The 26914-nt window shown below is 43.2% G+C and overlaps 1 protein-coding gene across 1 annotated transcript in view; it reads left to right on the top strand.

The window, feature by feature from the left end:
- The window catches only part of LOC311003567 (sodium channel protein type 3 subunit alpha-like), a gene marked incomplete at both ends in the record, with an annotated part of 242843 nt that overhangs the window by 146500 nt on the left and 69429 nt on the right, over positions 1-26914 (top strand). The window contains 3 exons of the mRNA XM_083995335.1: positions 10768-10908; positions 11009-11129; positions 14374-14576. Coding sequence (XP_083851461.1) covers positions 10768-10908; positions 11009-11129; positions 14374-14576 — 465 coding nt within the window. The remainder of the gene's footprint in view (positions 1-10767; positions 10909-11008; positions 11130-14373; positions 14577-26914) is intronic.

Below are 26914 nucleotides of genomic sequence, written 5' to 3' on the forward strand. Positions count from 1 at the left end.
CAACATCTGTACAGTTGTTCTCTTGTAAACAACAACAAAATCAACACTGACAAATTACACTCAAAAAAATGAAACATTGACTTTAATTAAATTTATTTTGTCAACAGGTTCCACGTAAGTGTATTATGTTAGTTTAAAGCAAAAATGATAGGGTCATCTAACTTTATGTATATGTATTACATTAACACAATGTGAATTGACCCAACTAGATAAAATAACTTCTGATCAACAAGAGATATTTAAGCTCACCCAATCTAATTCAGTCATGTTATATGGACATAAATACATATACATATTTTACATTTGTCCTTTAAACATAATACATTTAAGTTCAATTTATTAAAATAGGTTTTCATCCAATTTATTTTACACTAATTAGTGTGACCTAATTCTAGTTTGTCAACAGGTTCCACACAAATGAATTTTGTACATCCAACATATTTTTGTTATTTCCTTTATTCACCAGTATACAGAATACAGAATATGATCTTATGACCCCCCCCCCCCCAACTTGGTGGTACTTGGAGAGGCAAGTATTTTCTGGGGTGGTACTTGGTGCTCTAAACTGTAAGCATAAGCAGCTCAGTGTAGTTTTCTTCATGTAGAACAAGTGTAATCACCTACACACACACGCACACACTCACAAACACATGCCAAAGCAGAGAGCTCAGCTTGCCAGGAAAAGGAGGAAAGGAAAGAGTTCCTTTCTTTTGATAACTATCCAACATCTCATCTGACACTGTACACACACACACACACACACACCGCTCTCTAGAGCTCATTTTACCCCCACCCTCCTTTCTTCATGAGCACATTACATCAACACCTCTAAACACATCAATCAGTGCGCGTGTGTGTGTGTGAAAGCGTGCGTGCGTGTGTTGAGCAGACAGGAGATGGGAAACTGGAGAAGAGATGTATGTGTCTTCCTTATCTAGGAGGCACATACATCTGGGACAGTCATTTACATATAACTATATATATGATGATTTTATTTCTGGATGTTTTATTGATATTCTATTTTTCTCTGTTAAAATAAATTGACCATAAAAACTATGGACCATCCATTTCTTCTCTATATAAGCAAAGAATGTATGAGCAGCGAAAGGGAACAATAGAAGAAAAAGAAGGGCATAGAAGAGAGACTGGAGGAGAAAGAAAGAAAGAAAGAAAGAAAGAAAGAAAGAAAGAAAGAAAGAAAGAAAACAAAAGGATGAAAGTAAAAAAGGGTGAGAGCTCCACTGTCCTTTAAAAGAAAAAAAAGGCTAATAATGAAATGTAAAAAAAAAAAAAAGGAGGAAGAAAAGAGACTTCATATCAAATCAATCAGTTTCATGTTAAAAAGTCAAACCTCTGTCATGTAAACAGTTGCTGGGGAACACACTGAACACACAGGGTTACAGTGAGTGATGTTGCTGTTGGTGTGTGTGTGTTATTTTGCTAAATGTGATAAGCATCCATGCTTTCACTGGCAGAAGAGGGGAATTATCTCTTATCACGTATACACACACACGTGTGTGTGTGTGTGTCTGTGTGTAGGTTGTGTCAAGCTGAATCATAAAGTCACTTGCAACCACAACCAAAACGCTTGTGGTTTTCTATTACTGGATAATATGGAAGATGAAACATCACATCCAGCTGTTCCAGTAGCCTCAGTGGAAACAGATATGTCAAACATTTAATTTAGTTTATTTGATTTGATCTCCATGCACATGAAAGATGATGTCTTTGTTCCCCTACTTTTACTTAAAGCAGAAGTAAGCGGAATGTTTGTGTTAATATAAGTCTTAAATAGTTGTATCTTCCGACAGCAATCACTTCTATAGAGTGTTTGGTCTGAAACACGGGTCTGTCTGTGCTTTAAAGTATTTCCTCTTTTAGCTCCAATTCTATGCAGACCTTGTTTCAGGATGCAGTGTGTGTGTGTGTGTGTGTGTGTGTGTGTGTGTGTGTGTGTGTGTGTGTGTGTGTGTGTGTGTGTGTGTGTGTGTGTGTGTGTGTGTGTAGCAGGTGAGCAGATGTCTAGTTTGCTGTTTCTCGTCATGACAAATGAGCGGCTGAATGTGTTTCCCTGAGCCAGCGCTTCACCTGCAGCGCACCTGCCACAACACACTCCCATTCCTCCACTTTTACTTTTTTGTTTTGTTACTCTTTTTCCTCTCGTTAAATGTATTCACTTTAATCATCACAACTTTTCAGAGCTATTCAGAAAAGTACAAATCAGCAGTTTGATTTGTCAGCTACAATGATTCAATCATTTATACAGACTCTAGGCTCCAAACATGGTGATGGGAGAGCACATCTGGATTTATAAAGTCTAAAGTAGCTTTTGGTAAATGTGATGGAAATCCCACACAGATGGAATTCACATTGAAATGTTTCACATGTAAACTGTAAATGGTTAGTTTTGGTACATAATTATTTCATAAATATATAAATGCAGCATAAAAAATTGAACAAAACACAGAAATACATTTGAACTTCTGAAACACAAGAATGATAAAAACAGAGAACTGGGAAAAGATGTAGTTGTGGTGAGTGTTTGAGGTATAGTTAATGAAAGACACATAGTAAAATCAACTTGGATAACTATAATCATTTATTAATGAATCCTTCCACTCTGAAGTTTTTTTGCCGAGTTAGTTTTTTTTTTTAACCATACTTTCCATAAAATTAGGAAAGGATTTTCTGCTGTATTCCATGTAGCAAAAAGTATGTGGACGGCAGATGCAGATAACTCTCACAGCCTCCGTTCTTCTGGTCTCAATCTCTCCACCAGATGTTGAACCAGTTGCAGGGATTTTCTCCAGGTCCAGAACTGTGGTGAGGTCTGGTTCTCTGTGGTCCACTTCATAAAACATGGCTCTGTGCAGGCCACTTCAGTTCTTCAACATGAGATGGGGAAAGCCATTTCTTCATGCTGACTTTGTTGGCATTAATGTCCATATAGAAAAAGGTCATATTGTGTACTCCTTAGGGGTTGCACGACTTCAGATTTTTAAAAGTCGACTCTAATGTTATGAAAGTCGAGTCGACGTCGACTAGTCGCTGATGACGTCATTCATATTTTTCCCATCATAAATTACAGGAGGAGGGAAATGCTTTGCAACAATCTGTAGATTATTCACTGACAGACGCTCATGCACAGAAATTAGTCCACAGAACAACAGCTTTAGCCTATAAACAACAAGCTGTAAATCAGTTTGTTTTTCTGTAACATACACTCCTATACAAGTGCAAAAGATAATACTGTAGCTACTGTCCTTTAAACAATTAGGGAGGAAAACGACACACAGGCCTCGTCACCATCACAGTCCTGCTCACTCACAGTTTCACTCACATTTTTTTTCTGGTTGGTTGTTGCTGTTGTTGGTTGTCGTTGTGCGCGACGTAAAGCTGTTGATATGAGCGGAGTTTTTTTTTTTTTTTATTAAATTGCCGACAGCCCGACACACTGGCCGCGGCAGCGCAGCGCCTCACAGGCACTTGGCTGGTGTCAGGCAGCAGCTTCTCCTGCTCTCTCCACGCCGGTCAAACATCCACCCGTCTGTAGGCTACAGGTCTGTCTCTAGCGCTGTGTGTATGGATGTGTGTCTTGTGTGCAGATGCAACTGACAAATATCTAGGCGGACAAGCAAACTTAATCATCATTTATTTTATTTTGAAAATCGACCGGATTCTCTCGCCTTTTCTGTGCCTGACTTCCTGTCTGGTAGCGCTCGTTCTATCCAGCTTGACGGCGCTCGTATTTTTTTCATTCAGCGCACTCAGCTGTTGTTTCAAGCCGCTACTCTTGTAGCCTACTGTTACATGATCAGCGACTAGTCGACGTCAAGCTGAAAACGTCATTGTGGAGCAGTAAAGTCGACTAGTCGATTAGTCGACTAGTCTGTGCAACCCCTAGTACTCCTGTAGTTTAGTGTTATACATGTTATACATGGAAGCAGTTTGTGCTGTTGCTCTCTTAAACAGGTTGATAAATAAACACCTTTTTTTCTGTTTCTCATCTTCCCCTTTCTCTGTCTCTTGCTACCTCTCAACTTTCTCTCCCTCCATCTCTCTCATTTTCTCCCAGCAGTTTACCTTTGTTCTTCTTCTCTTGTGTTGAAAGCCCCCAGGGGGCTTTTCTTCAGGGGGTTTGTTGTGACAAGGAGGAGTATCAAAAACAGATTGTGTTACCATTCATTCATCACCACCAGGGGCCCGTTGCACAAAACCTAGATAAGGGATGAAGCCGGGATATGTTGGTTATCCTGGCTGAATTTAGCCTCAAGTCGGTTGTTTGAAAGCTGGATACCTTTATCCTGGTCAAGTTACTATGGTGATTTATTCTCTGCAGCTAGCCTGCTCCAGACCATAATAACAGCCAGGCTTAGTTGATTCTGTTGTCTTTATCTGTGAAGTCAGCAGTCACTCTGATCAGAAATCTATGTGTTTCAGACATGTTCTTATGTACATATTGGCCTGATTTATGAACAAATAAAATGCATTAACAATAATCAAAAAACATGAAATATTTACAATATTTATTAGGCTTTTCTTTTCATAATTAGGCCTTTTCATAAAATATGTTACAAAATATATATTTAAATATTGGTTGAGGTAAGAAAACAAGAATAAAATTGAGTGAGTGTGAGCACCTTCCAAATAATTTATAGGCCTCATCATTGTTATCTGCAATTTATTGAAGCATCAGCATAATGTTCTAATATTTAATTAATTTTCACCTGTTGCACATTTGGCCATGTGCTGTAAACTTTACTTCAGATTTGTGCAATGAATCAACTTCCACTGCTCATCATTTAGGCAAAGTGCACAACTGTTGATTTGTGAAAGGAACTTGAGTTGTGATTATAGTTTTGGATCATTCAATTAGTCCGCAGTTGTCCATCGCACTCTCTCTGAGCTTTACGACAGCCAAGGTGCTTTTTTTCTTCTTTTTTTTAGAGAGGTGAGTCACCTGACAGTTCCTGTTGATTGGAGGAAAGTAGCCACACCTGTCCTCTCATCCGTGAATCTGTGATCAATCTCTGTGGTCTACTGACCAGAGAATTAGTTCCACCTGGCTTGACCTGGCTCGGCGTTCCAACCAAGGGGGTGGATCTGACTACACGCAGGCGTAGCTCACAGTCGGCCATATTTGAACGGGCAAATTGCTCTGACTCTGGCTGCAGTTACAGTGCAGATAGGTGATCCAGTCATCTGCACTAAAAAAACGATTCATAACTCTGTGAAAAATAAATCAGTATGTAGCTATTACTTTAACTATTTGCATAATGTCACTATAATGTTACTTTTACAAAAAAAAAATACATTATTAAAATTATCCGTGATTCTAAATATGCTGCATCATAACTGCATAAACGTTCATAAAAATCAAACCGTTTTGAAATCGGACAAAAACTGAGCAAGTTGTGGTCATTATAGCAGAACATGCACCATAGGCTTAATGCTCTGAGGGAGAGAGTTGCCCGTCCCAAGATGGCCGCCGTGCTGGCTACGCTTTGTCATTGGGCAGCAGCGGTGGGTGAGTCATCTAGTTCTTATATATATCTATGGTTCCAACAACCAACTAAACCAGGATGGACTTAGGAGACTTTGTCCAACCTGGCTTTTCCACTTATCCTGGATATCTTTATTCTACTTTCAAACAACTTTTTGTGTGTGTGTGTGTTTTTTAATTTTTTTTTTTACAATCTGACATAGTAGTGGGCGTGCCACAATAATACATAATTGATGTATTCTGACCATGATAGAGTGCAGTCTAGGATCACTCCAAAGGATTTAGCACTCTCTAGTTTAATTAAAGAGCTGGATAACTGCAAATCACGTTTAGGATTACTAGATAATTTGTGCCTTGTACCAACACCATACATTTCTTCTAAAATGTTACATGAGAGTGCAATAGAAAAAACTGAATTAAGAAACACAGTATAGAAAATTAGAAGATAAATTCTCATATTCAACTTATCAACCAACAGCTCAGCTGTGTTTTGGCTTCCTAATTTCACAGAATCTTTGTGTGTGTGAGGTGGGAGGGTGTGGAGGGTTGGCCCACTTCCCCAAGCTAATTGGTACGATCCGCTTAACGAGTTAAACAAGGTGAATCTGGGGGATCAGGTGGTCCACTGCTCCATAAACCCACACATACCACACACACACACACACACACACACACACACACACACACACACACACACACACACACACACACACACACACACACACACACACACACACACACACACACACACACATGCACATATGCAGATGGATGATCAAAAATAAACACATCTGCAACTGAGGCATAATCACACAGAGGCCACCCTCACACATACACACTTTTCTCTCCCTCTCTGTTTCTGTTTCAAACTTAATTGTTGTGATCAACAGAAACACTTTTGTGTTGCTGATTATTAAAAAGATTGGCCTCTCAGAATTGCAAAAGGTTCAGTTCAGTTTTTGTGTTTTTCAAGATAAGAAATCAAGGACACAATCTACACAGTGTTTAAAGGTACATTTTTATTTATTTTATTTTTATTTAACAGGGACAATACATACAACATTGTCACAGAAAATGGAAAATGCGATGCATATAAGACGTCTAGCTTCAGCTAATTTGCAGTCCTTGTGTAGGAATTCCTCCCATCTAGCGTTGTGGTTGTAGATCTCAAGCAACTCAATCATATTTTTCATGCTGCATTCACGTGAAATTGGGCAGACGGCAGACGGACGACAGCTGCTGCAGGTAACAGCATAAACAAGCCTCTATGTAAACAAGTGGTCCGTCAGCACCAGGCAAAACAATACACGTGACAATATGTTGTTGTTAACAATATTCCTACAGTTCATAGTGATTCCATCAACCAGGACAACTCCGGCTCGCTCATGATTTCCGTTGCTCGGAGCTTCGCAGCGATTCCGCAACCGGTTTACCGCCCCCGTGAACAAGTGTCTTGTAGTTTTGCTCATAACACCCAGTCAGCCCAGGTGTCTGTCAGTCGTCCGCGCAGACCCATAGCGCATTTTTTACTCCACGTACACGCACCGGTGCCGCACAAACGTTGATATGCCCAATAACTGACGGCCACACTTTGCTCAGACTCGGAGCAGCCGGTGACGAGGACCCTCAACCTAACAACCACTCTCTGTGCAGCATTGATCAACTGTGTGTTCCTCTGTTCTCTTATCTCATAGTTTGACATCAATCGGGCATAATGTGTTTCTGAACTCATTTTTCTGGTATTATCAAGATCGACTGGGACAGTCTCCAAGATCGACCAGTCGATCGTGATTGATGGGTTGGCGACCACTGCTTTCAACCAACATGTCGGAGTTTGTTCAGGCCAGCGAGGATCGGCCGTTTTCCACTACACAGTTACAGCTCTACTCGACTCAACTCGGTTTAGGTTTACAGCATCAGCTGCACTGCTGTGGAGAGTTGATGCGCGCTCCCAGCTTGGCTGATGGCTGCAGTAACCCTAACAGCCGCACCGGCCATTGTATCGCTAATGAGTCTTATTTCTTGATCCTGCCCCAAGTTCCTTTAAAGGTTAAGGGGTTGTGATGTTTTTGAGAATAAATATTCAAATTTCAGAAGTTTTAACTTTTTTTTTTACAGACAAATTAACATCAAATAACACACACACACGCACACAAAAAGTGCCAAAAATAGGTACAGTTGTATACCTGTTCCAGTTCCCAGGAACCTACTTAGATGCTTTACGTGTATTAAAACCACTAATGATCAACACTGAACTATGTTTTAGCCGGAGGGAAAGTGATCAATAACCAATAATTTATGACACATTAGCTCTCCGAGCTGCTGATCGTACACTGTGCTGACGCTGGAGGCAGTTACTATAGCTTTCAACAGCTTATGGGCTAAAAATAGAGTGAGTCAGAGGTTGAGGAAGCTGGAGGGATCACGGCACCTGAGCAGCTTCATGACAATGTGTGTGAACTACATGATCATATAGTCAGTGACTTGTGAACACGTGTTCAGGAGTAAAATGATCCAAATAGATGAAGTCAGTCGTCTTTTGCCAGCTGTTGCTGATGTTCTATTGGCAATTGGAAAGCAACAAGGTCATTGGTCGAGCTGCCAGTGCATGTTGCTATGTTAACCAATCAAACAGCATTGATCTATTGATGATTGGGTGCAGTGCCATGGCCAATCAGATGCGAACATTTTGGGATGGTGAAACCAGGCGTGTGACAGCCGGACACTGATCAGTAGCACAAACACACACACTGGCAAAGATCAATGCAAACACACACACACATAAATAGAAACATGAACTCACATGTTTCACACAGGCTCACACTTGAATCACACACAGTCGCACACTGTCACTTAGTTGCATGCAGTGCACATACATTCACACCCACAATCTCACACACACTCATATTATGTAATGTTTCTATTGACTAACTTCTTGCTTGTAATCACGCTACAGGATGAAAGGCCCAGTGCTTAAAATGGCTTGTTTTTATCAAAAATCTAACCATTTAAATCTATAAAATGTGTATTTAAATTTTTTTTGTTTTTTTTGTTTTTTTCTCATTTAGTATTTATTTTATTTCAAGCATTTAAATCATTTTAAAGGATAATTCTGCGCATCGCCACGGCAGCGATGAATGGGAGCGGATTGAAGTTCTGCTGCTTAGGCTGTTTACATCCCTCAAAGCCACAGACAGCGTCAGATGGCGACTCAAACATGCAGCCAGAAGTTCAATCAAGTCGACATGTTTGTAAAACTAGATCTAATTCAAAGTCTCGTGCAAGACCCGAGTTGACGCGCTCGGTGTATTTACGTGCAGTTGGAAGCTCCCGTTTGTGACATAAACACAGGAACATCAACTCTTGCTTTTATTTCAAAATATGAAAAATAAATGTGAAAGTAATCTGCAGTGATTATGACTAATTAACTATTCTTTTAATGTCACAACATCACTTGTTGAAATTAGGTTAATTGTTTGTGATGCTAAACTGTCCATCACCAGATGCGGTTGAAAGAGCTTCTATGACATCTGTAAAAGCCGGTTCCTCATCATCACCTTCTTCTTCATTTTCAGATTCAGATTCAGAATAACATAATGCTTTGGCAAAATTAGATGCATTATCAGTTACAGTGGACGGAACTTTGCCATGCAGTCCATAGGATGAGTGGATTTCTTCAATCTCTGCTGAAAGCTGCATAGTCCTGCTCTCTCCTGCGCTGCATGTTGTCTCTTGTTGATCAATATACGTGTCAGTGTTTACCACTGGCGTCGCGCTGCTCATACGTCATTGTCACTAAACAAAATCATGGTTAAGTAATGCAGTAACACAGCCTGCTTGCGGGAAAGTAACAGAAATCAAATTACTGTTTTTGCAATTGTAATCCCTTACTTGTTACTTGGAAAAAAAGTAATCAGATTACAGTAACACATTACTTCTAACGCAATGGAATTAAATGGAACTAAAATAATAATAGAAATAACGAGACGTGACAGCTGGGGTTCTTAAAAGGAGAATATATGTCACATATTTGTATTTATTATTGGGGGGACAGATTGGTATTACCCAAATATTGGGGGGACATGTCCCCCCCAAAGAATGTGTGGTTACGCCCATGCAGAGACAGGCTGACAGCTCATCAATGTCAGTGCTCAGAGAAGATGATGATGTGCCGGTCTGATTAGCTGCGTCTTTACAATATATGACTGTTGATCTTCAGGTTGTGGGTTTGATTCCAATCTGGACAGCGTTCACGCCACCCCAATTTGTGAATTAGAGACTCCTCTGATATCTCTGCAGTCTATCAACTTCTGACCCCTATCATCTATACATTTAGGCTACTTTAAATCTTTGTGAAACACAACCAAACACACCAAGACACATGCACGCATGCTCTTGCACACAAGTAATATTACATGATTACAGTAAGGGAAATTGTCTTTTTTTTTGTTAGTTTGTGTTTTTACTGTCATTTAATTACACTGCTGGGACCTGAGCAGGGAATTTGCTCGCCTCATGTGAAAGCATGTTTTACAATGACAATAAAGATAAATGCCACCTCTGGGCAAAACACAGGACAGACAATCTCCTGGTCTGAGGTCTGTGCACTGTAATCAGAGGACAGACGCAGGAATCTGTCACCTGATCCAGCTGACCTAGACATACACATACACACACATACACAAACAGAGCTGTGTTCAAAGAGAAGTTAATCTGACTAAGAGCGGCTCCAACTTCCTGATCAGTTACCAGCAGTCTCATTATTCAGCACTGGACAAGCCACTTGCACTGGAAATGTGATTGTGTGTGTGTGTGATTGTGTGTCTGTGTGTGTGTGTGTTTAAAGGGTCCTCTTACTTGCAGATGAACTATAGTAGCTCAGTCTTCTTTTGTACATCAAATTAAACATGTCACCATCACCGTCAGTTCCATCTCAATAGATTTCAATACATTCACAGGTGAACATGACCGAGTCGATCCCTCTTTATCTCCACTCTGGTTTTGTTGCAAGAATGTAGTATTTCATTCAAAACCATCATCGGGTAAAAGTTTTACAACTTGTTAATGACAATACTTCTTGACCAAATATTCGCAAAACTCCCATTTCCTTGATGCCAGCCAGTGACTGTGTGAGTTGATGGGGTTTGGTCACTGTCACTGCCACTTGTTCACATGCATCACCGGTGTTCTTGCATTCCCACTTTTTTTGTCACATGTATCCAGATGTTTAGTAACTCTGTCTCTCATTGTGTTTCTGTCTCCAGCTGTTGAACCTGTTCCTGGCTCTGCTCCTCAGCAGTTTCAGCTCTGACAATCTGTCGGCTCCAGACGACGATGGTGAGATGAACAACCTGCATATCGCCATCCACAGAATCACCAGAGGCCTGGCCTGGTGCCGCAGACAGGTACTTGTGTATCTGTGTGTTTGTTCTACTAATATCATAAAAAATAATAGCTGTGTGTCTGTTCTATGTTTCATCTCTTTTCTATGTGTGTGTGATGCAGGTGGTGGATTTCTTCAATGGGAACCTAAAGCGCCGTCGTCAGAAACGAAAAGAGGCCAAAGCCATGATGAAACTTAAACGCCTGAGTACCATCCACACTGAGGTCAATGGAGCTGTCATAGGTAACACACACACACACACACACACACACACACACACACACACACACACACACACACACACACACACACACACAGCACAAACACACCAATCTTGTATAAAGTACTTGAAAGCGATACTTGAGCAAAAGTACAAGTATCTTACCAGAAAATGACTTTGGTAGAAGTTAAAGTCACCTTTTTAGACTATTACTTGAGTACATTAAATGTACTTCACCGACCCAGTCCAATCCGCAGGTGTTGAAGCCTGGACCCGATGCTGCCGGACTCACAAGCAGTAATTCTCGGCTGGACGCAGCAAAAAGCCTGTAGCCCCACCTGAGTTATTGTGATAACATATGGCGCATTTCCACTAGCACGGCTCGGCTCGATACGGCTCAGCTCAGCTCGGCTCGGTTCGGTTGTGTTTCCATTACAACTGAGTATCACTTGGTGCCTCTTCGACGTGGGCGGGGTCGTCATAACCCGGCTGTGCGAAACCGAAACCCTTTCGTTCCGTGTGGTGCCGTCGAGCTCCCTCTGAATCCTTTCTTCGGCACCCAGAGTCAGGAACGTCTGGACCTCCTCCACCGACCAAGGAGTGGATTTCTTCTGAGAAGCCTCTGGTGTTCCAAGTCAAACAGCTACTAACTGAAGCAGTAAAAAGTGGTGTCCTGTCTTGAGTCTTGTTTTTATTTACATTGTCGTCGCGCGGTTATGACGCTTCCAGTGACGACACTCGTCGGCCAATCAGTGGAAGGCAGTCGGCTGACGTCACGTTTTAGTAATGCTTCGGCTCGCTTGGAACCAGGGCTGAGGTGATACCAAAAGTACCTGGTTGCAGCTACTGTGTGCTAGTGGAAACACGCAAATAGCGCGCCGAGCCGAGCCGAGCCGAGCCGAGCCGAAGCGCGCTAGTGGAAACGCGCCAATAGAGTAACATAGATGGTTATGGGAAATGTATTGTAGTAAAAATACACATTTTATTTGGGAAATGTAGTAGGGTAAAAGTGAAAGTTGTCAGCAATATAAATAACAGGAGCGGTGTTTAGTTCAGTTGGTAGAGCACCCGCCCCATGTGTTGAGGCTATAGTCCTCAGTGCAGGCGGCCCCGGTTCAAATCCCGTGTCGAGCGGCCCTATCCTGCGTGTCATTTCCTCTCTGCCTCCCATTTCCTGTCTTTCCTCCTGTTATCTGTTATGAATCCCTATCATTGTGTCTTGTTAGTTGCTCTGCTCTGTCTGGGTTTTCTTTGCTGCTGCGCTCCCTGCTTATGCCGTTCATGATGGCTCGTAAAAGGGCTTTCAGAGCAGGGGGTCCCAGAACAGTACCATACCGCCAAATGAAACTTGTGCAAGTAAATGAAGATTATTTTGACAAAGTGGTCCTGACTGAACAAAGTATTTGTACTTTGTTACATTACAACACTGAAACGCACACAGTAAACACTTACACTTACACAGTAAGTTTGTATGTCTCAGCTGCACCAGCCATAGTGTTGTCTGCCCATACATACGTCCATCCTTTCATTTTTGTGGACACGATGGGCCCTAGTTTGCTGGCGCAGCGCAGGTGGCGCAAGGTAGTGCAGCCGGTCTAATGCAAGTTTCGACCAGCGCAGCCTAGCGCAAAGTCAGATTGGGAGATTTGTAGATCGCGCTGCGCTGAGATAGGCGTGGCCGCGCAGCAGGGGGAGGCGTCACAGATTCAGCTTGGTGCAGTGGAAGTTTTGTGCGAAAATGTCTCGCCGAGGTTGCGCTGAAAGCTCGCCACCTCCAACCAGGTCTACTCTCAGCGCAGGGCGGAGCGCAGCAGGTGCAGTGGAAGTTTGACTGACTGACCTGCAGTGCACACACGTCACCAAGACCTCACAGGCAGATCTCCACAGTTCCAGACACATTTCAATGCAATAAATATCCACAATAACCACTATTTAATGCAACTAATGGAATCAACACGTGAATTTATATCTATATAGATTGTCCCGTCACATCTGACGTCAGATCAAAGCAGAGATCAAAGGCTGTCGGTGCGTAATGGAAACTCCACCTGAACTAACACAGCAGTGACGAACTGGCACTGAAAAGCAGCTGTGGATGTCCCAAGCAGGACTGAGGGTGGATGACTGCATGTCGCTGCCGTGTTGAGATACCACTCTGCCCTTGTGATGATCGCTTTATTTATTTATTTACTTATTAATTCATTAGCGCGAGCGACCGCATCAGGCAGCCGTAATGAAAAACAAAACACAAATCTTCATCTCTTTTAGTCCACCACAGCCTCGGTATCAGATAGTCAGTATATAGCCTACTACAGTATACTCAGCATCTCTATCACAGGAAAAAAAGAGAAAAAAAGAGACGGACAGAGAGAGAGAGAGAGAGAGAGAGCGTCCTTTACGCTGATTTCATCCGTTACGCATGGTGTTTGTTTATGTTGTGATTACACCTCTCATCTTGCTTACACAGGGTTTGAATAAATGTGAGTTTCTTTATTAGTTTATTAGTTGTTGTTTCTTACATTGGGCAGGGGTTCTCAGTGTATCAGATCAATCCTGATTAAGGATATTTGTATTATTATTAGTAAACTCATTATTGGTCACTCTGAGCTCGGACCTCCGGACCGCACAGCTGTTTCCTCCGGGGAGAGGTTCGGCCTCTGGCGTCGCTGTCTCCTCCGTCCATGTCCAAGTATAAAATGACAAACTTGCAGCGCGCATCGCCCTCCGCGCAGTTAAAGGTGAGGAGAGGAGCTCATTTGATTGGTGAAGATCTGACTCGGCTGTGTCAAACCCACTCCACGCCTTTCTCTCCTCCTCCTGTCTCCCTCCCGCCCTGTCTCCTCCCTCTTCACCGTTTGCGCCGGTGGGAGGGACGAGGGGAGGGCTTGCGCTGGTCTAAGTCTGACTGCGCGGCCCACCAGACTTGCGAAATGGACCTGGGCCACACCCCGTTGACGTGGCGAAGCTGCGCCGAGGTCACCTGGTCTAAGAAACTAGGGCCCGATATCTCAGTCACACCTTGATGGTCATTGGGACTCTGGATAGATTTTGGTGGTAAAAAGTGTGACTTCACAAAAGACTCACAGCAATATAAGAAAATAATCTCACATGGTTAATATTTGCCTCTGGAGAAACAGCTTTGTGACCTGAATCTAGTCTGAGTGGCAGTTGCAGACAACCACCAGGAAGTGAAAAAACAGCACAAGTAAATTATTAATGCACATTATTTATTTCACTTTCACTTTTCTGTCTCTGTCTCTTTCCCAGGCCGTCACGTAGAGAAGTATGTGGTGCCTGAGGACGACAGCTACATGACAAACCCCAACCTGACCATCAGCGTGCCGATCGCCCCGGGAGAGTCAGACGTTGAGTTTCCAGAAGAGGAGGATGAGGATGAGGAGGAGGAGGAGGAGGAGGAGGGGGAGGAGGAGCAGAGCGAGGACTCTGAGCAAGAGGAGGAGGTGGAAGAGGTAGGGAGGAGATCAGAGTGTCTATTGATCAAAGTGTGTTTGCTTTCTTTCACACACACCTGTGTCTGACAAAAACAAGCTCAGGTGTGTATGAGTCAGCTGTGTGTCCCTGGAGGTTACCATGGAAAAACTTCCTATCTGACAGCTGGTGTGTGAGTGTGTGTCTGTGTGTTTGACATTTATCATCTGTAGCTTAGCAATGATACAAACAATATTTAAGCATTGATCAATTTAACATTTAGATACAATATGATGCATTTTGTAAATTATTGTTTACTCACAATGTTAGAACTAGAACTGTAAATCGATCGGGACGGAAGGAATGGAGGAATAGGGATGTTTTTCAAGTGTTTAATATTCTTATCAATGTGTTTAATATTATCAGTGTGGAAGTCGACAAATTTGCTTTATGCAAATGTATGTTTATTATTATTGCAACAATCCAAAACAAGGACAAATACCGTCCAGAATATTCTTCAGAATAACCGCTGAGGTGGACTGGTTGAACAGTTGTCCAAACTGTCCAGAATAGTCTGCTTTTGGCTCTCTGCATCAGCTTTGTGCTAAGCCAGCATGTGGTGTTAGACTCAACGTACTGTTGTGGACGTTTTTAGCTGTTTGCTGTTGGTGAATAATGAAATAGAGACTTCTGCCGGCTGACAAGTTTTTATTTCCTTGCCAATTCTAAACATGTTCTAAACAGGTTGTTCTGCATTGAGGGGTAGGGTGGTCTGTAATAGAAGGTTATCTAAAATGTGCTTCTTGAATGTAGATCAGACTGACAAAACAAGTGATTACCAACAAGCAGTACAAATTCAAAATGTTAGACAGCCTACCGACACTTGACCTGTCAACCTTCCAAATGAATTTGTGGTGTCTGAGTTATGTAATCGATTGTAATATTGCCACACGTCATATCTTTTTTTTAATTTTTTTTTTTATATATATATAATTTTTTTATATTTCTTTCTTCAGTTCATCCATCTCATATATATACAAACCCACACACACCAAAAAACAGAACAAAAAAATAAAAAATAAAAAAAACACATAAAGGACAAAGCATACCTTCTCATGTGTACATGGGTAATACGTTGTTAGATGCTATTACTGGTAATCAAGTCAGCAATAATAACCTAATACAAGTATTCAGTGGGTAATAGTAAATAACTAAGAATATTTAATAATAGTTAAAGTAATAATAATGATAAAGGAAAAAAACAAAACACAAACAGCTATTACACCAAATTTAAAGTAAACTAACTTATTAGTTAATTAGTCAAATTGTTAAAAATAAGTAATAACATAAAAATAAAATAAAAAGGTAAAAAATAAAAATAGGAGTAAAATAGGAGAAACAAAAAGCAGGAGCAAATAAACTTCAACAACAAAAACATAGAGGAAGAAAAACAACAATAACAAAACCCACATTCATACTCATACACACCCCACACTCACGCACACAAAAAGAATACACAACAATCAAAAAGAATACACAAGTCATATCTTATTTCATGTCAGGTTAGATCGTTAACTTGAATAAACATGTAATATTACCATCCCATTGATGATAGTGAAGTTTCCTGATGTAGCCAGAACGTAGTTGTGTGCAACACGATTATGTAAAATCTTGAACTTTACTGCAGTCATTGCTTGTGAAAGCAGGGACATGCCTTCTGTAGAGTTCACAAGATTATCAAATTTCTATGTGGCTTTGTAGTTTGGTGTCTGAGGGCACCAACAAATCTTGTCCAGATGTTCTTCAGAACGAAGTGGAGAAGTGAAAAAGGGAGCGGAAAGGGGCAGGGAGAGTTGTTGTTGTTGTTGTTGTTTCCTCCACCGAGTAAATGTCTTTAAGGTAGAAACATGGAACAGTGCCTGACCGTGGTTCAGGTTGGGTGGTGAGTTTGGGCTGGCAGAATGGTTATGGATGGGAAAGGTAGGAGTCCTTCTGCACACATGACAGTGGGATTTTGGCTGTTGAGGACTATGGTTCATGAGTTGGGGTTGTGTGTCTCTTGGTGCAGTGAAACTTTGATGTAATCCTCTTGGATGTATTCCTTGGGCATCATATCTATGCTCGCACTGTTCTTCTGATCTCTTGATGGTTGTGTTCTAAAGGGAGTCTGTCATTTTCTTATCGGCCGTTGGTTCTGCATTGCTCCTCAGCTCTGTTGGTGAAACTGTTGCTTCAATGAGGTCCTTCATCTTCTGGGCCATCAGGCCTGTGTTGCTCCTCAGATGTGCTGGCAGTTTTTGGTGTGATGGAGAAGGTTCTATGCGTCTGGATGGCTCTTGTTGATTCCATGGAGTTCGTCTTTGTGTTGCTCTGGTTCACAGCTGGTTCCTCTGTTGGCTCCTTCCTGCAGTGATTGGCATGCACCGACGCTGCTCTTTCAGCGATTTTCACAGCTGGAAATCATAAAGTGGTGTGGACTCTGGTTGTTGGTCGTGGAAGGGCTGATTTTCACTTGCTGCATCTGTTGTATAAAACAAAAACATACACATCCAATCTCCCCCCTTTTGACACATGGTTTTACCCCAGTGTCACATTAGCAAAGTGAGAGCAAAATAGTGAGAGGAGAGTGAACTTAAACAGATCTACAAGAAAGAACCAAATCGGGGTTAGTTAATGGTGTTTCTTGTAGGTCCAGTCTTGGGGAGTCAACCTGTTGGAGGACAGCAATTCAGTCATGTTCTTTTCCATCATCTGGTGGGAGGAAAAGACTGATAAGGTTTAAAATATTGCATCTTATGACAGTAATGTTGGGCATTTCTAAAAGTACATTGTCAAATTTTAGCCATCGTGCTGTGGAGAGGTGAGAAGATATTTAGTTCAGGTAAATCGTGGGCATGGCATGTGAAACCAGGAGAGTTACATTGAGTACCACACAATATCTCTGGAAGCCAGAACTGCCTTTTCAGCAGCAGCCACAGCTCTGGGATATCATAGGAGGCCTGCAGCCACGCGATCGAGAAGAAAAATAAGCTACAGGGTGTAGTTTGTTTCAGTGATCCTGCAATAAAACAGAAGTCATACATCCATTTGTCTCATCTACCATTTGAGTGAAAGGCCTGGTAAGGTCAGATCCCAAGTTGGAGCGGTCTGTAAGGCAAGTTTTAGTTTGGTGAAAGATTGTTCTGCTTCAGAACCCTTGACATTGATTGGTTTGTAAACCATGGTTTAGTTTGGTCCAAACTGAAACCACCTGTTTTGTCGGATCTTTGGTCCAGACCAGGGAATTTGGTTGGGATCAAACATAAAACTCTGAAAGTCCGGACCAGACGAGGTAGGTGTCTAGTTATTAGTCTAGATGAGCATGTCATGAGCAGTGGATGTTGACATAACATCATTTAAGTATTTGGTAGGATTTGGTTACTGATTTACTAAATTGATTGGAATCACTGCTCTGTGATCTCGTTGTGTTAATCTCGCACAGTCACGTAGATCTTACATGTACATGATCTCGCACGAATGCGTGAGGCTAACAGAGGAACCAGGAAATGGCAGACATTTAAAAATCTATCAGTGGATTTTTTAAAGCGGGCCCTAGTATTTGGTATTCATTCAAGTAAAAGATCTGAATACAAAGATTCACAATATGACACAACATGCTGTACATCAAACACGTGTGTGTGTGTGTGTGCGTGCGTGTGTGTGTGTGTGTGTGTGTGTGTGTGTGTGTGTGTGTGTGTGTGTGTGTGTGTGTGTGTGTGTGTGTGTGTGTGTGGGCAGCAGGAGGAAGTAGAGAGGAGTTGTTTCCTTTTTCCCTTCTTTGTATCCAACACAAAATGACAGATCTGTGTTGTGCACAAGTGTGCATATGTGCACGTGTGTGAGTGCATGTGTGTTTTTTTCCGCACCTATGCCAACTCGGTTCATCATCACCTTTTCTCTTTAATTATGTTGTGCACCTGCTCTCTTTCCTGCCCTCTTTCTCTATGTCCCTCTGTCACCGTGGTTTCCAAACTGGGTGTCAGGACCGCAAAAAATGTTCTCATTTATTTATGCTTAACAAGTACAAACAAAACCGTAGAAAAAAACATACAACAGATACAACACAATTATAGAGCAGATCTGTTGTTTTATTTTAGATTCAGTTGTTTTAGGAGCTCATGCATGATGCAGCAGCAAGTTAGCCATGAGGTGGAACATGCAAATGCAGTGAGAGCTGCGAATAGACACACACACAGACAAACAGCCCTAATGTGAAAGGGCAGCGTGAAAAGATACAATTCAGGAACATATTTTCCCCCCAAAACGGTTGGTCAGAGAGAAAGAGAGAGAATGAGGCAGAGAGAGAGGGAGTCGAAGAGCATCACTGCTTTCACAACTCTTCAACATCAAGCTTTGTTTCCAGAGTGAAGGTAAAGGTAAAGGTACTTTATTAGTCACATATACAGCTAGTACAGTGAAATTCTTTCTCTGCATTTAACCCATCCCTGAGGAGCAGTGGGCAGCCGCGGTGCAGCGCCCGGGGACCAACTCCAGATTATGAGCCAGTGCCTTTGGTCAGGGGCGCTGACTGGAGGATTAACCTAGCTGACATGTTTTTAGTGGTGGGGGAAACCGGAGCACCCGGAGGAAACCCACGCAGACACGGGGAGAACATGCAAACTCCACACAGAAAGGCCCTGGGCGGCCCGGGATTCGAACCCAGGACCTTCTTGCTGTGAGGCAACAGTGCTAACCACTGTGCCACCGTGCCGCCGCGAGTGCCGCCGCGAGTGTGTGTGCGTGGTGTGTGTGTGTGCGGGGTGGGGGGGTGGGGGGGTGGGGGGGGGGGGGGGCAGTCAGGCCTCTCTCTCTCTCTAACAACACATTTATTATTATTATTTATTATTATTAACAATGTTCAAGACTAATTGACATGAACACTGAACTTAGAAAATAAATGAGCAAAACAAACCCATGCTCACCCGCATTTGTGTTTGGTTTTTTTCTCTGGGTTCTTCATGCTACACATGACTGGTCTCTGATGCTCTCATTTCACCTCAGATCCCCTGGATCCCTCCCAGCTCTGTGTGGCTGTTTGGAAACTGTGAAGTGAACTGTGCTGTAGAACCATCAGTGAACTAAGGAACAAGGCTAGACCTCTTGTACTGTTGCAAACCAACAAACCAGTGTCAATATAAAACAAAACTTTGCCCTGCAGCTGCATGTGTTTCCTATTTTGAAAATTCTCACAACAATTGTCTCGGAAAACGTTCGGCGCCGATAATCGTAAATATTAAACATGTTCAATATTTACAAATCAAAAGTCATTCCACTTGCCATAAAAATTCATCACACAACACTCAAACTTATTTGTCCTATCAGGGTTTCCCCCAGTGTATTATAAGATCGCTAATTAACTTACCCGCAGGTTTTTAGAGGTTTACCACCAGCTGGTTAAATTATTTTTAGGAGATAAATGTTGGTCTCGTTGATGAAATCTAACAATTGTGGCAGTAACATTAGTTTGTTTGAATGAAAAGAGAAGCTTCATGTGTGTGGACAGAAGAGCAGGGCAGCCTCGGAACTCTGTACAGAAATCACCCCATTTAACGTTACATCAATAAATAAATGTTTTACAATGAACACGTCAGTCTGCATTACATTTTATCATTATTATTATTTATTTATTTATGTAATATGGTTACGGTTACCCAAATCTCCGTTTTTCTCTGTTTACATGCAAACGTGCAAACAGAGTTTTCCAAAATCTCCACTCTGGCCGGAGTTTTTAAAAAGAATTGTTTTCAGGGGAGATTTCTCCGTTTGCGTCCAAACGGAGGGTGCAAACCATGGTTAATGTCTCCGTTTTTAAAAATAACCAGGTACGTATAAACGGGGCCTCAGGCCTAGTCCACACGAGCCCGGGTATTTTTGAAACTGGAGTTTTGCTGTAATAAAAACACTCCGTACACACGCAACCGTGGAATCCGCTACCAATACCCCTTTCCCACTGGCCAAAAAACCCGTTTAAACCCGCTAACAATCGGCTTTTGGGGTCAAACGACTCGGCAAGCGACGCGGGTTAAAATCGCCTTTAATCGGCTCGGCTCTGCTCGGCTTGCAGTGGGAACGCCAGACCCGGGTCAACTCGCTAATTTACGTGATGACACTGAACGTTACGTGACGCTACGTCATCGCGCCGGTCGCGTCTCATATCACGTACCAAAACAAAGCTCTGCTCCGCTCTGCTCTCATCCGAGACTGGGATCAAAAGATCAGAGAACACTGACCAAAAACGATAGAAAAAAAGAAAAGAAAAGAAGCGACAGTCTGTTTAACTGACGTGTTGTGCCACGGACGTCCGTCATCCGGCCGCAGCAGACTCTCTGTCCTCCGCGGTCCTGGTGCTCCAGGTCAGCCAGCCAGAGAGTCTGCCTCGGCGGACGGACACTCCGCGGCGGGCGGCTGTGGCATGACTGTGTGTGTCTCTTGCACCGCGGATGAGAGCGGGGCGACTGGTTTATGCTCTGTCTGATCCCTCAGCGGGGGGTCAGACTCGGCTCATTTTGGTCAATGGGAAAGGGGCCAAATGCCGATTGTTAGCGGGTCGACCCGCGTTTAAAAAACCCGCGTCGACCCGCTAATTTTAGTGGGAAAACGGCTCAAGTGACGCAATGCACGTGTGGAAGGTTGTTTTAACCAATCAAAATACAGTGGAAACCGCTTATGGATCAAAAGGCTTGGGACGGAATCATTTCTATACAAATGCTGTTTAAATAATTTGTTATCAAGAAATCCACTTATAGTGTTCATTTTTGGTCATTTTATGGATGAAAACATGCGCAAAAACAATTTAAAAACTACGTGTAGCCTATTTATTTTATTTTCGGCGGTGTCCCTTTGACGTGCACTGCTGCAGCAGCCTGCACATGTTGCTGCGCTGTGTTGTGCTGTGTGCATCACCTGGCTGGCTGAGCTGTCGGTGCTGCGCAACTCATTCACTGGCTGTTGTGTTGTGTGTCAAAACATGGATGAATGAAACATATCCACTTTATATCGACCGCGGACGTCACGAATACATTTTCGGCTTTTGGCTCGTTCCTCATCTCCGCATAGCCCCCCCCCTCGTCGTACCCGGTCTGACAGTGACATAGGCTATTGCCTGTTCATTCATGAAAATCATCCCGAAAAAACTCTCAATCAAACAAGGTGGGGAATAAGAAACTGCGGCGCTACTGTAGTAGTTCTGTAATTTTAAAAACACAGCGGCAGCGCCCCCGCTGATCTGTAGCGTCACTGTTACTGTAAATGATGCTGTGTGGAAAAGCAGCTGTGGTCTGTGATTGAGGGTGAGTTTGGAGCTGACAAGAGGATCGCCCTGACGACCGTTTCCTTATATTTTTCTCATCGAAAAACTATACAAATAGCATTTAGATGATGTAAAAAAAAAAAAAAAAAAAAAGTGATAAAAATCCACTTTGTCACCTCCATTTTTGCGAGCTCACGTCAACTTCTGCAAACCGCTGCAAACAACCTCTGCAGCTGGCAGTGTTTACATCAGCACGTGTGCAGCTATGACGTAAACGAGAAAGACAATCACGGTTGCAGTGTCCACACGCACCCGGTGAAACCAACCCCGGCCCAAAACCCCACCCTGGACTCCGGTTTCAAAAAACCACGGTTTCAGGGTTCCAAAAGCACGGTTGCGTGTGGACAGGACATACAACCGGGAACATACGTTCACGGTTTCAAAAATACCCGGGCTGGTGTGGACAAGGCCTCAGTGTTCCAGCGCTGAGCCTTTCTGCTCCGGCCTGGCCACACCTCACCAGGTGCCAGTCATCAGCCTGATGAACTGGCTGATGAGCTGGCTGCAGAGACTCCTCCAGCCATCACAAGACTAAATATATCGGGATATGACTTTTGGTCCATATCGCCCAGCACTACCTCCATTGTGTACTTTTTGTGGAAGATCCTGTTGATATTTTTTATCCAAATGATTGAGTGACTGTGGGACAAGTGTGCTTTTGTTTACAAAGTTGGTCAGCTTGTAAAAAAAAATGCAATGTGAATACAAACTGCACCAGGTAAAAAAAAAAGAAATTGGTCCACACCAAAGCAAGTGAACTATTGGACTTTCCTGGTTTAAATACAGCCTAAATCTGAGTTGATATGCACTTTTCTTGTTAACAGGATCTTTGATGAACTAACTTGATGAGTACATTGTTATTTTGATGGACATGATAGAAAACCAAAAGAAAAAATCCCAAGTCCTGCAGTCTCATCCTGATGGAAGTAATCCGATGACTATAAGTGTGTCACTTACAGCCCTGAATGTGTGTAACTGCCTGCAGCTCCTCTCTGGCACCACAATAGAAACAGCTTATGAATAGAAATACATTTAAACCCCTCATTATGGATGTCAACTGTCAAAGGGTTTTCAACCCAAGGCTGCTGTGTGTGCATGTGTGTGTGCGTGCGTGCGTGCGTGCGTGCGTGTGTGTGTGTTACATTATCCATTTTTTGTAAGTGTGTGTCAGAGATTAGGTCTGTGTGTATGTGTGTCCAAGGCTGGCATTCGTCACAGCAGCCACTCTCTGCTCCCAGACTGTGAATGTATTCATGAGGTAGGTGTTGACTCAGGTAGTTAGCTCACCTGTCCACACATACACACCCCTGCTGTGTCTTGTCCAGACTTTTTACAAAACTTGCCAAATTTCCTTCCTCAGCCCTCAGCAGAAAATCTGTCTCCTATCCCTCCATCTCCCTCACCCTTTGTAAATTTAAACTCCCATGATGCTTAGCAAACAGGGACCTTTGAAGTCAGGTGGGATGGTGGGGTAAAGGGGGGGATTTCCTGACGTCTAGTTTTGCCCAGATCTCTCAGCATCAAAGTTAACAGACGGCGTTTGGTGCAGGGATGGGGCTTGGAAGCTGATGCCTCTCTCTGTTTCTTTAGCCAGGGCTCCTGTCACTTATGTAACATTAAATCTGACTCATTCAACTACACAACATACTCTGTACAAATAACACCTCCAAACTTGCAGGTACCGAACAATACAGGTACCAACTCTGGAGCAAGTCTGCAGGATTCTCAGGCTGAGAGTTTCTATTGACAACAAATCAAAGGCAAAAACAACAACAAGTACACTTAACAAATGTTGCATTTACCAGAGAGCTTCATTAATGATATTTCAAAAAGCCACATCCTGTCACAAAATTTTCCAACCAAGAAAAAACCAACTGTCTTTTCTAATCAATCAATCTTTGTTTGTTTGTAAAGCACATTTCATACAGTTTATTGATGCTCAAAGAGTTCAATAGATGACTGAGGTAGGGACATGTCATGTAAGAAAGCTGACAATGAGATACAAGATTTTAAACACATAAGTTTAAGATGTATGTTTCGAGGTTACAAAATGTCAGCTCTTTGCCTGCTCTCTATAAAAACTGAAAGGGTTAGACTTAGAGTAAACCATATAGGGTGTTGTCAAATGTATTTGTCCTTCCTTCACTTAGGAATAGATCACTTTTTTTAATATTTTGAATTACATACTTTTTAAAGTCACTCACTCACAGGTATAATAAGCAGTCCAATTCCTTTATTATTAAGTGGCCTATCATTTGTATGTGAGGGATAAAAATGTGTATTTAAGTTGTTGTAAACCTATGTAAAACAAATATATATATTAGGGCCAGGACTTTAACACGTTAATTAAGATTAATTAATTCCACAAAAGTGAACGTGTTAAAAAAAATTAACACATTCTAATCGCACTTACTTAACAACACTTGTGGCGGTGCAGGTGAACAGCTGACATTTGGTCAAGACGTATAGCTACAGACCTGTTACTGTCTAATGGTACATTTCATTATTATGGGACTTCAACCTCAGAGCTCTTTGTCCTCAGACTGTCCTGACCTGTCCCTGAACATCACACAGGGACAACATGGAGCTGCCTGTGTGATTGGTTACTGAGTTTATTTTATTTTTATTTTTTTTATTCATATGCACAATGATAAAACAAGAATTCTATTTAATAATACAAAGACAAATAATTGTGCAGGAGAGGAAAAGAAGCCCAAAGGGCTTATATAAAATCCTCCCCCACAAAATCACTAAAACAAATCAACCAATGCTCGTATGGCCCTCCCCTCGGAGCAACAAGTCTGCTGCCAGTAGAAACCAAACACAGTTTGAATGCGGAGTAAAATGTCGGATTCACAGTCACAACTTCCACAATAAAACCAAAGATTACCTGTTCAACATAAACTCCGCTGTATCAGCACCGCCGCTGCAGCCTGACCGGGATCTCCCTACTTCTACCAGTCTCCCTGTAGCTCGCCTGTGCTCGGCGCCGCTAATGGCAGCGGCGCCAGTCCCGATGCCACCGCTGTGCTAGTTGCCATCGTCGCCGTACCTGGCAACGGGACCGCAGCAACCGCCGGTATGGGCACCACCACCATTAGCAGCGCCGAGCACAGCCGAGCTACAGGGAGACTGGTCGCGCCGGGCGACCCAGGACAGGGTGCTGTGTCTGGGGGAGAGGAGCAGGAAGACCGGGGTGTGTAGCTCTGCGGCGCCGTAGTTTGCAGAGCGACGCTGCTCAGGCTGCAGCTGCGGCTGGAAGCGGCTGTGTGTCAGGGAGAGGACCAGGGAGACTCGACGCGGCACCGGTACCAGTAATAAGGGCAGCAACACATTCTGTGCTTCTGTACTGTTCTTCTCTGAATCCTAGTGGGGCTTTCAGCGGCAGACCGACCGGGGGTGGGGGCCAGCAGGCGCTGAATTGGTGGGTTCATGTGTCTGTGGCTGAGCAGCTCAGGGCGGTTACAACTACTTGTAGTTTCTAAGCGGAAGGGGGTGGGGACGAGGCGGGTCAAGAAGGAGCAGGGAAGAGAGGGGATTGGATGGAGGATACGAGCCAATGCGAGCCTACTGTGACGGTTGGATAGCATTGGTCAATTTCTATGCAGGCCCACGGCTGATAGACTGAATGGATTTTTTTGGTTCTTTTTGCTATTTATATTATATAGATCGGACCACAGGACCATAATCGCCGTATAAACGATGTTAACTCATTGAGTGCCAACCACGTAATTTCTCGTTTTTTGTTCCCATGCGTTGAGTGCCAAAAACGTAATTTCACGTCACGCCACTAAACAACAATAACACAGACGCACCGTGCCGGGTCACAGCCTCTCACCGTGGAATGTGATGGTCTCTGGGCCAAAGCAGGTCTGGAACACCGGCCCCACCGGTGGTCGCGGTCCTTCTGTGGTACGGGTCGGTGGTGGTGGTCTGCTTTGGCCGTGAGACCATCACATTTTACCGCGGGAGGACCTTGGGGAGGACACGGTGTTGCTCCAGATGAAGACCGGGCGGGACTGTCGGCTGAGAGCTTCCTGTTTCGGCTCTGAGCTGCTGGAGCCTTACCACTGAGCTGCAGCTAGGGCTGGGAAATGAAACAATATTCAATTGAGATCGCCATAAAATTTTGATTGATTTCGATGCTAGGCTATGTTAGCCTCGTAAACCAGCCTCTCACGGAAGTGCATTTCATTTCATTCCGAGGGAGAGTCTGGCCTCATCCCCATTCTAAGCGTTTGGACTGAAACCCTCAGAAGGCCGAGCCAATCAGCATCGCCCGCTGTGATTGACACAGCACGTTGGCCAATCAGGGACCGACTGGTGCAAAGCCCCGTCACTACACCAACTTGCTGATTGGCTGAATGGGGTTGTCTGTCAACGCTACTACCAAAGATATTAAACCGTCTTTGCTACTCCCGCCCAGCTCCCGCCCACCCCAAACGCTTAGAGGGGGGATGAGGCCAGACTCTCCCGAGAAATGAAATGAAATGCATTTCCGCGAGAGGCTGGTTTACGAGGCTAAGGCTATGGTCATATTTCCTCAATATCACACGGCAGATATAAAGACACCAGACAACTGTCAGTCTGCTGTCTGTGGCTCCATGTAGGACAGACCGCCGCCTGTTGTGCGCATACTATATAGTTTGTTTGAGCTGCAGCAGCTGCAGCTGCAGCTAAAATGAAGAATTATAAATTGAAAGTTGGAAAAGAGGCAGGGAATGAGTGGAAATGGAGCCGAAGGCAACTAAAGTAATAGTGAGTGTGTGGAGCGGTTCATGAAATAAGTCCGGCCCAGTCAGTTCGCCTGTCTCGGGTCGTCATGTGTAAAGAAGCATTGCACCACAGACTTAGAGAAGTGTTTTTTATTTGGGAGGTGGAGGGTTCAGTGCCCCGTAGAGCAGCAGCTCAGCTGTAGAGGGACAGAGGAGGCTCCAACAGCATCATCTGTCGGCTGTGAGGAGCAGTGTGGAATGTGGAGACCTGATGATACGACAGTAAGAAAGTTGAGGAGAAAACTCAGACTGAAAC

The sequence above is a fragment of the Trachurus trachurus genome, assembly GCF_905171665.1.
Source record: "Trachurus trachurus genome assembly, chromosome: 20".
In the NCBI taxonomy this organism is placed as follows: domain Eukaryota; kingdom Metazoa; phylum Chordata; class Actinopteri; order Carangiformes; family Carangidae; genus Trachurus; species Trachurus trachurus.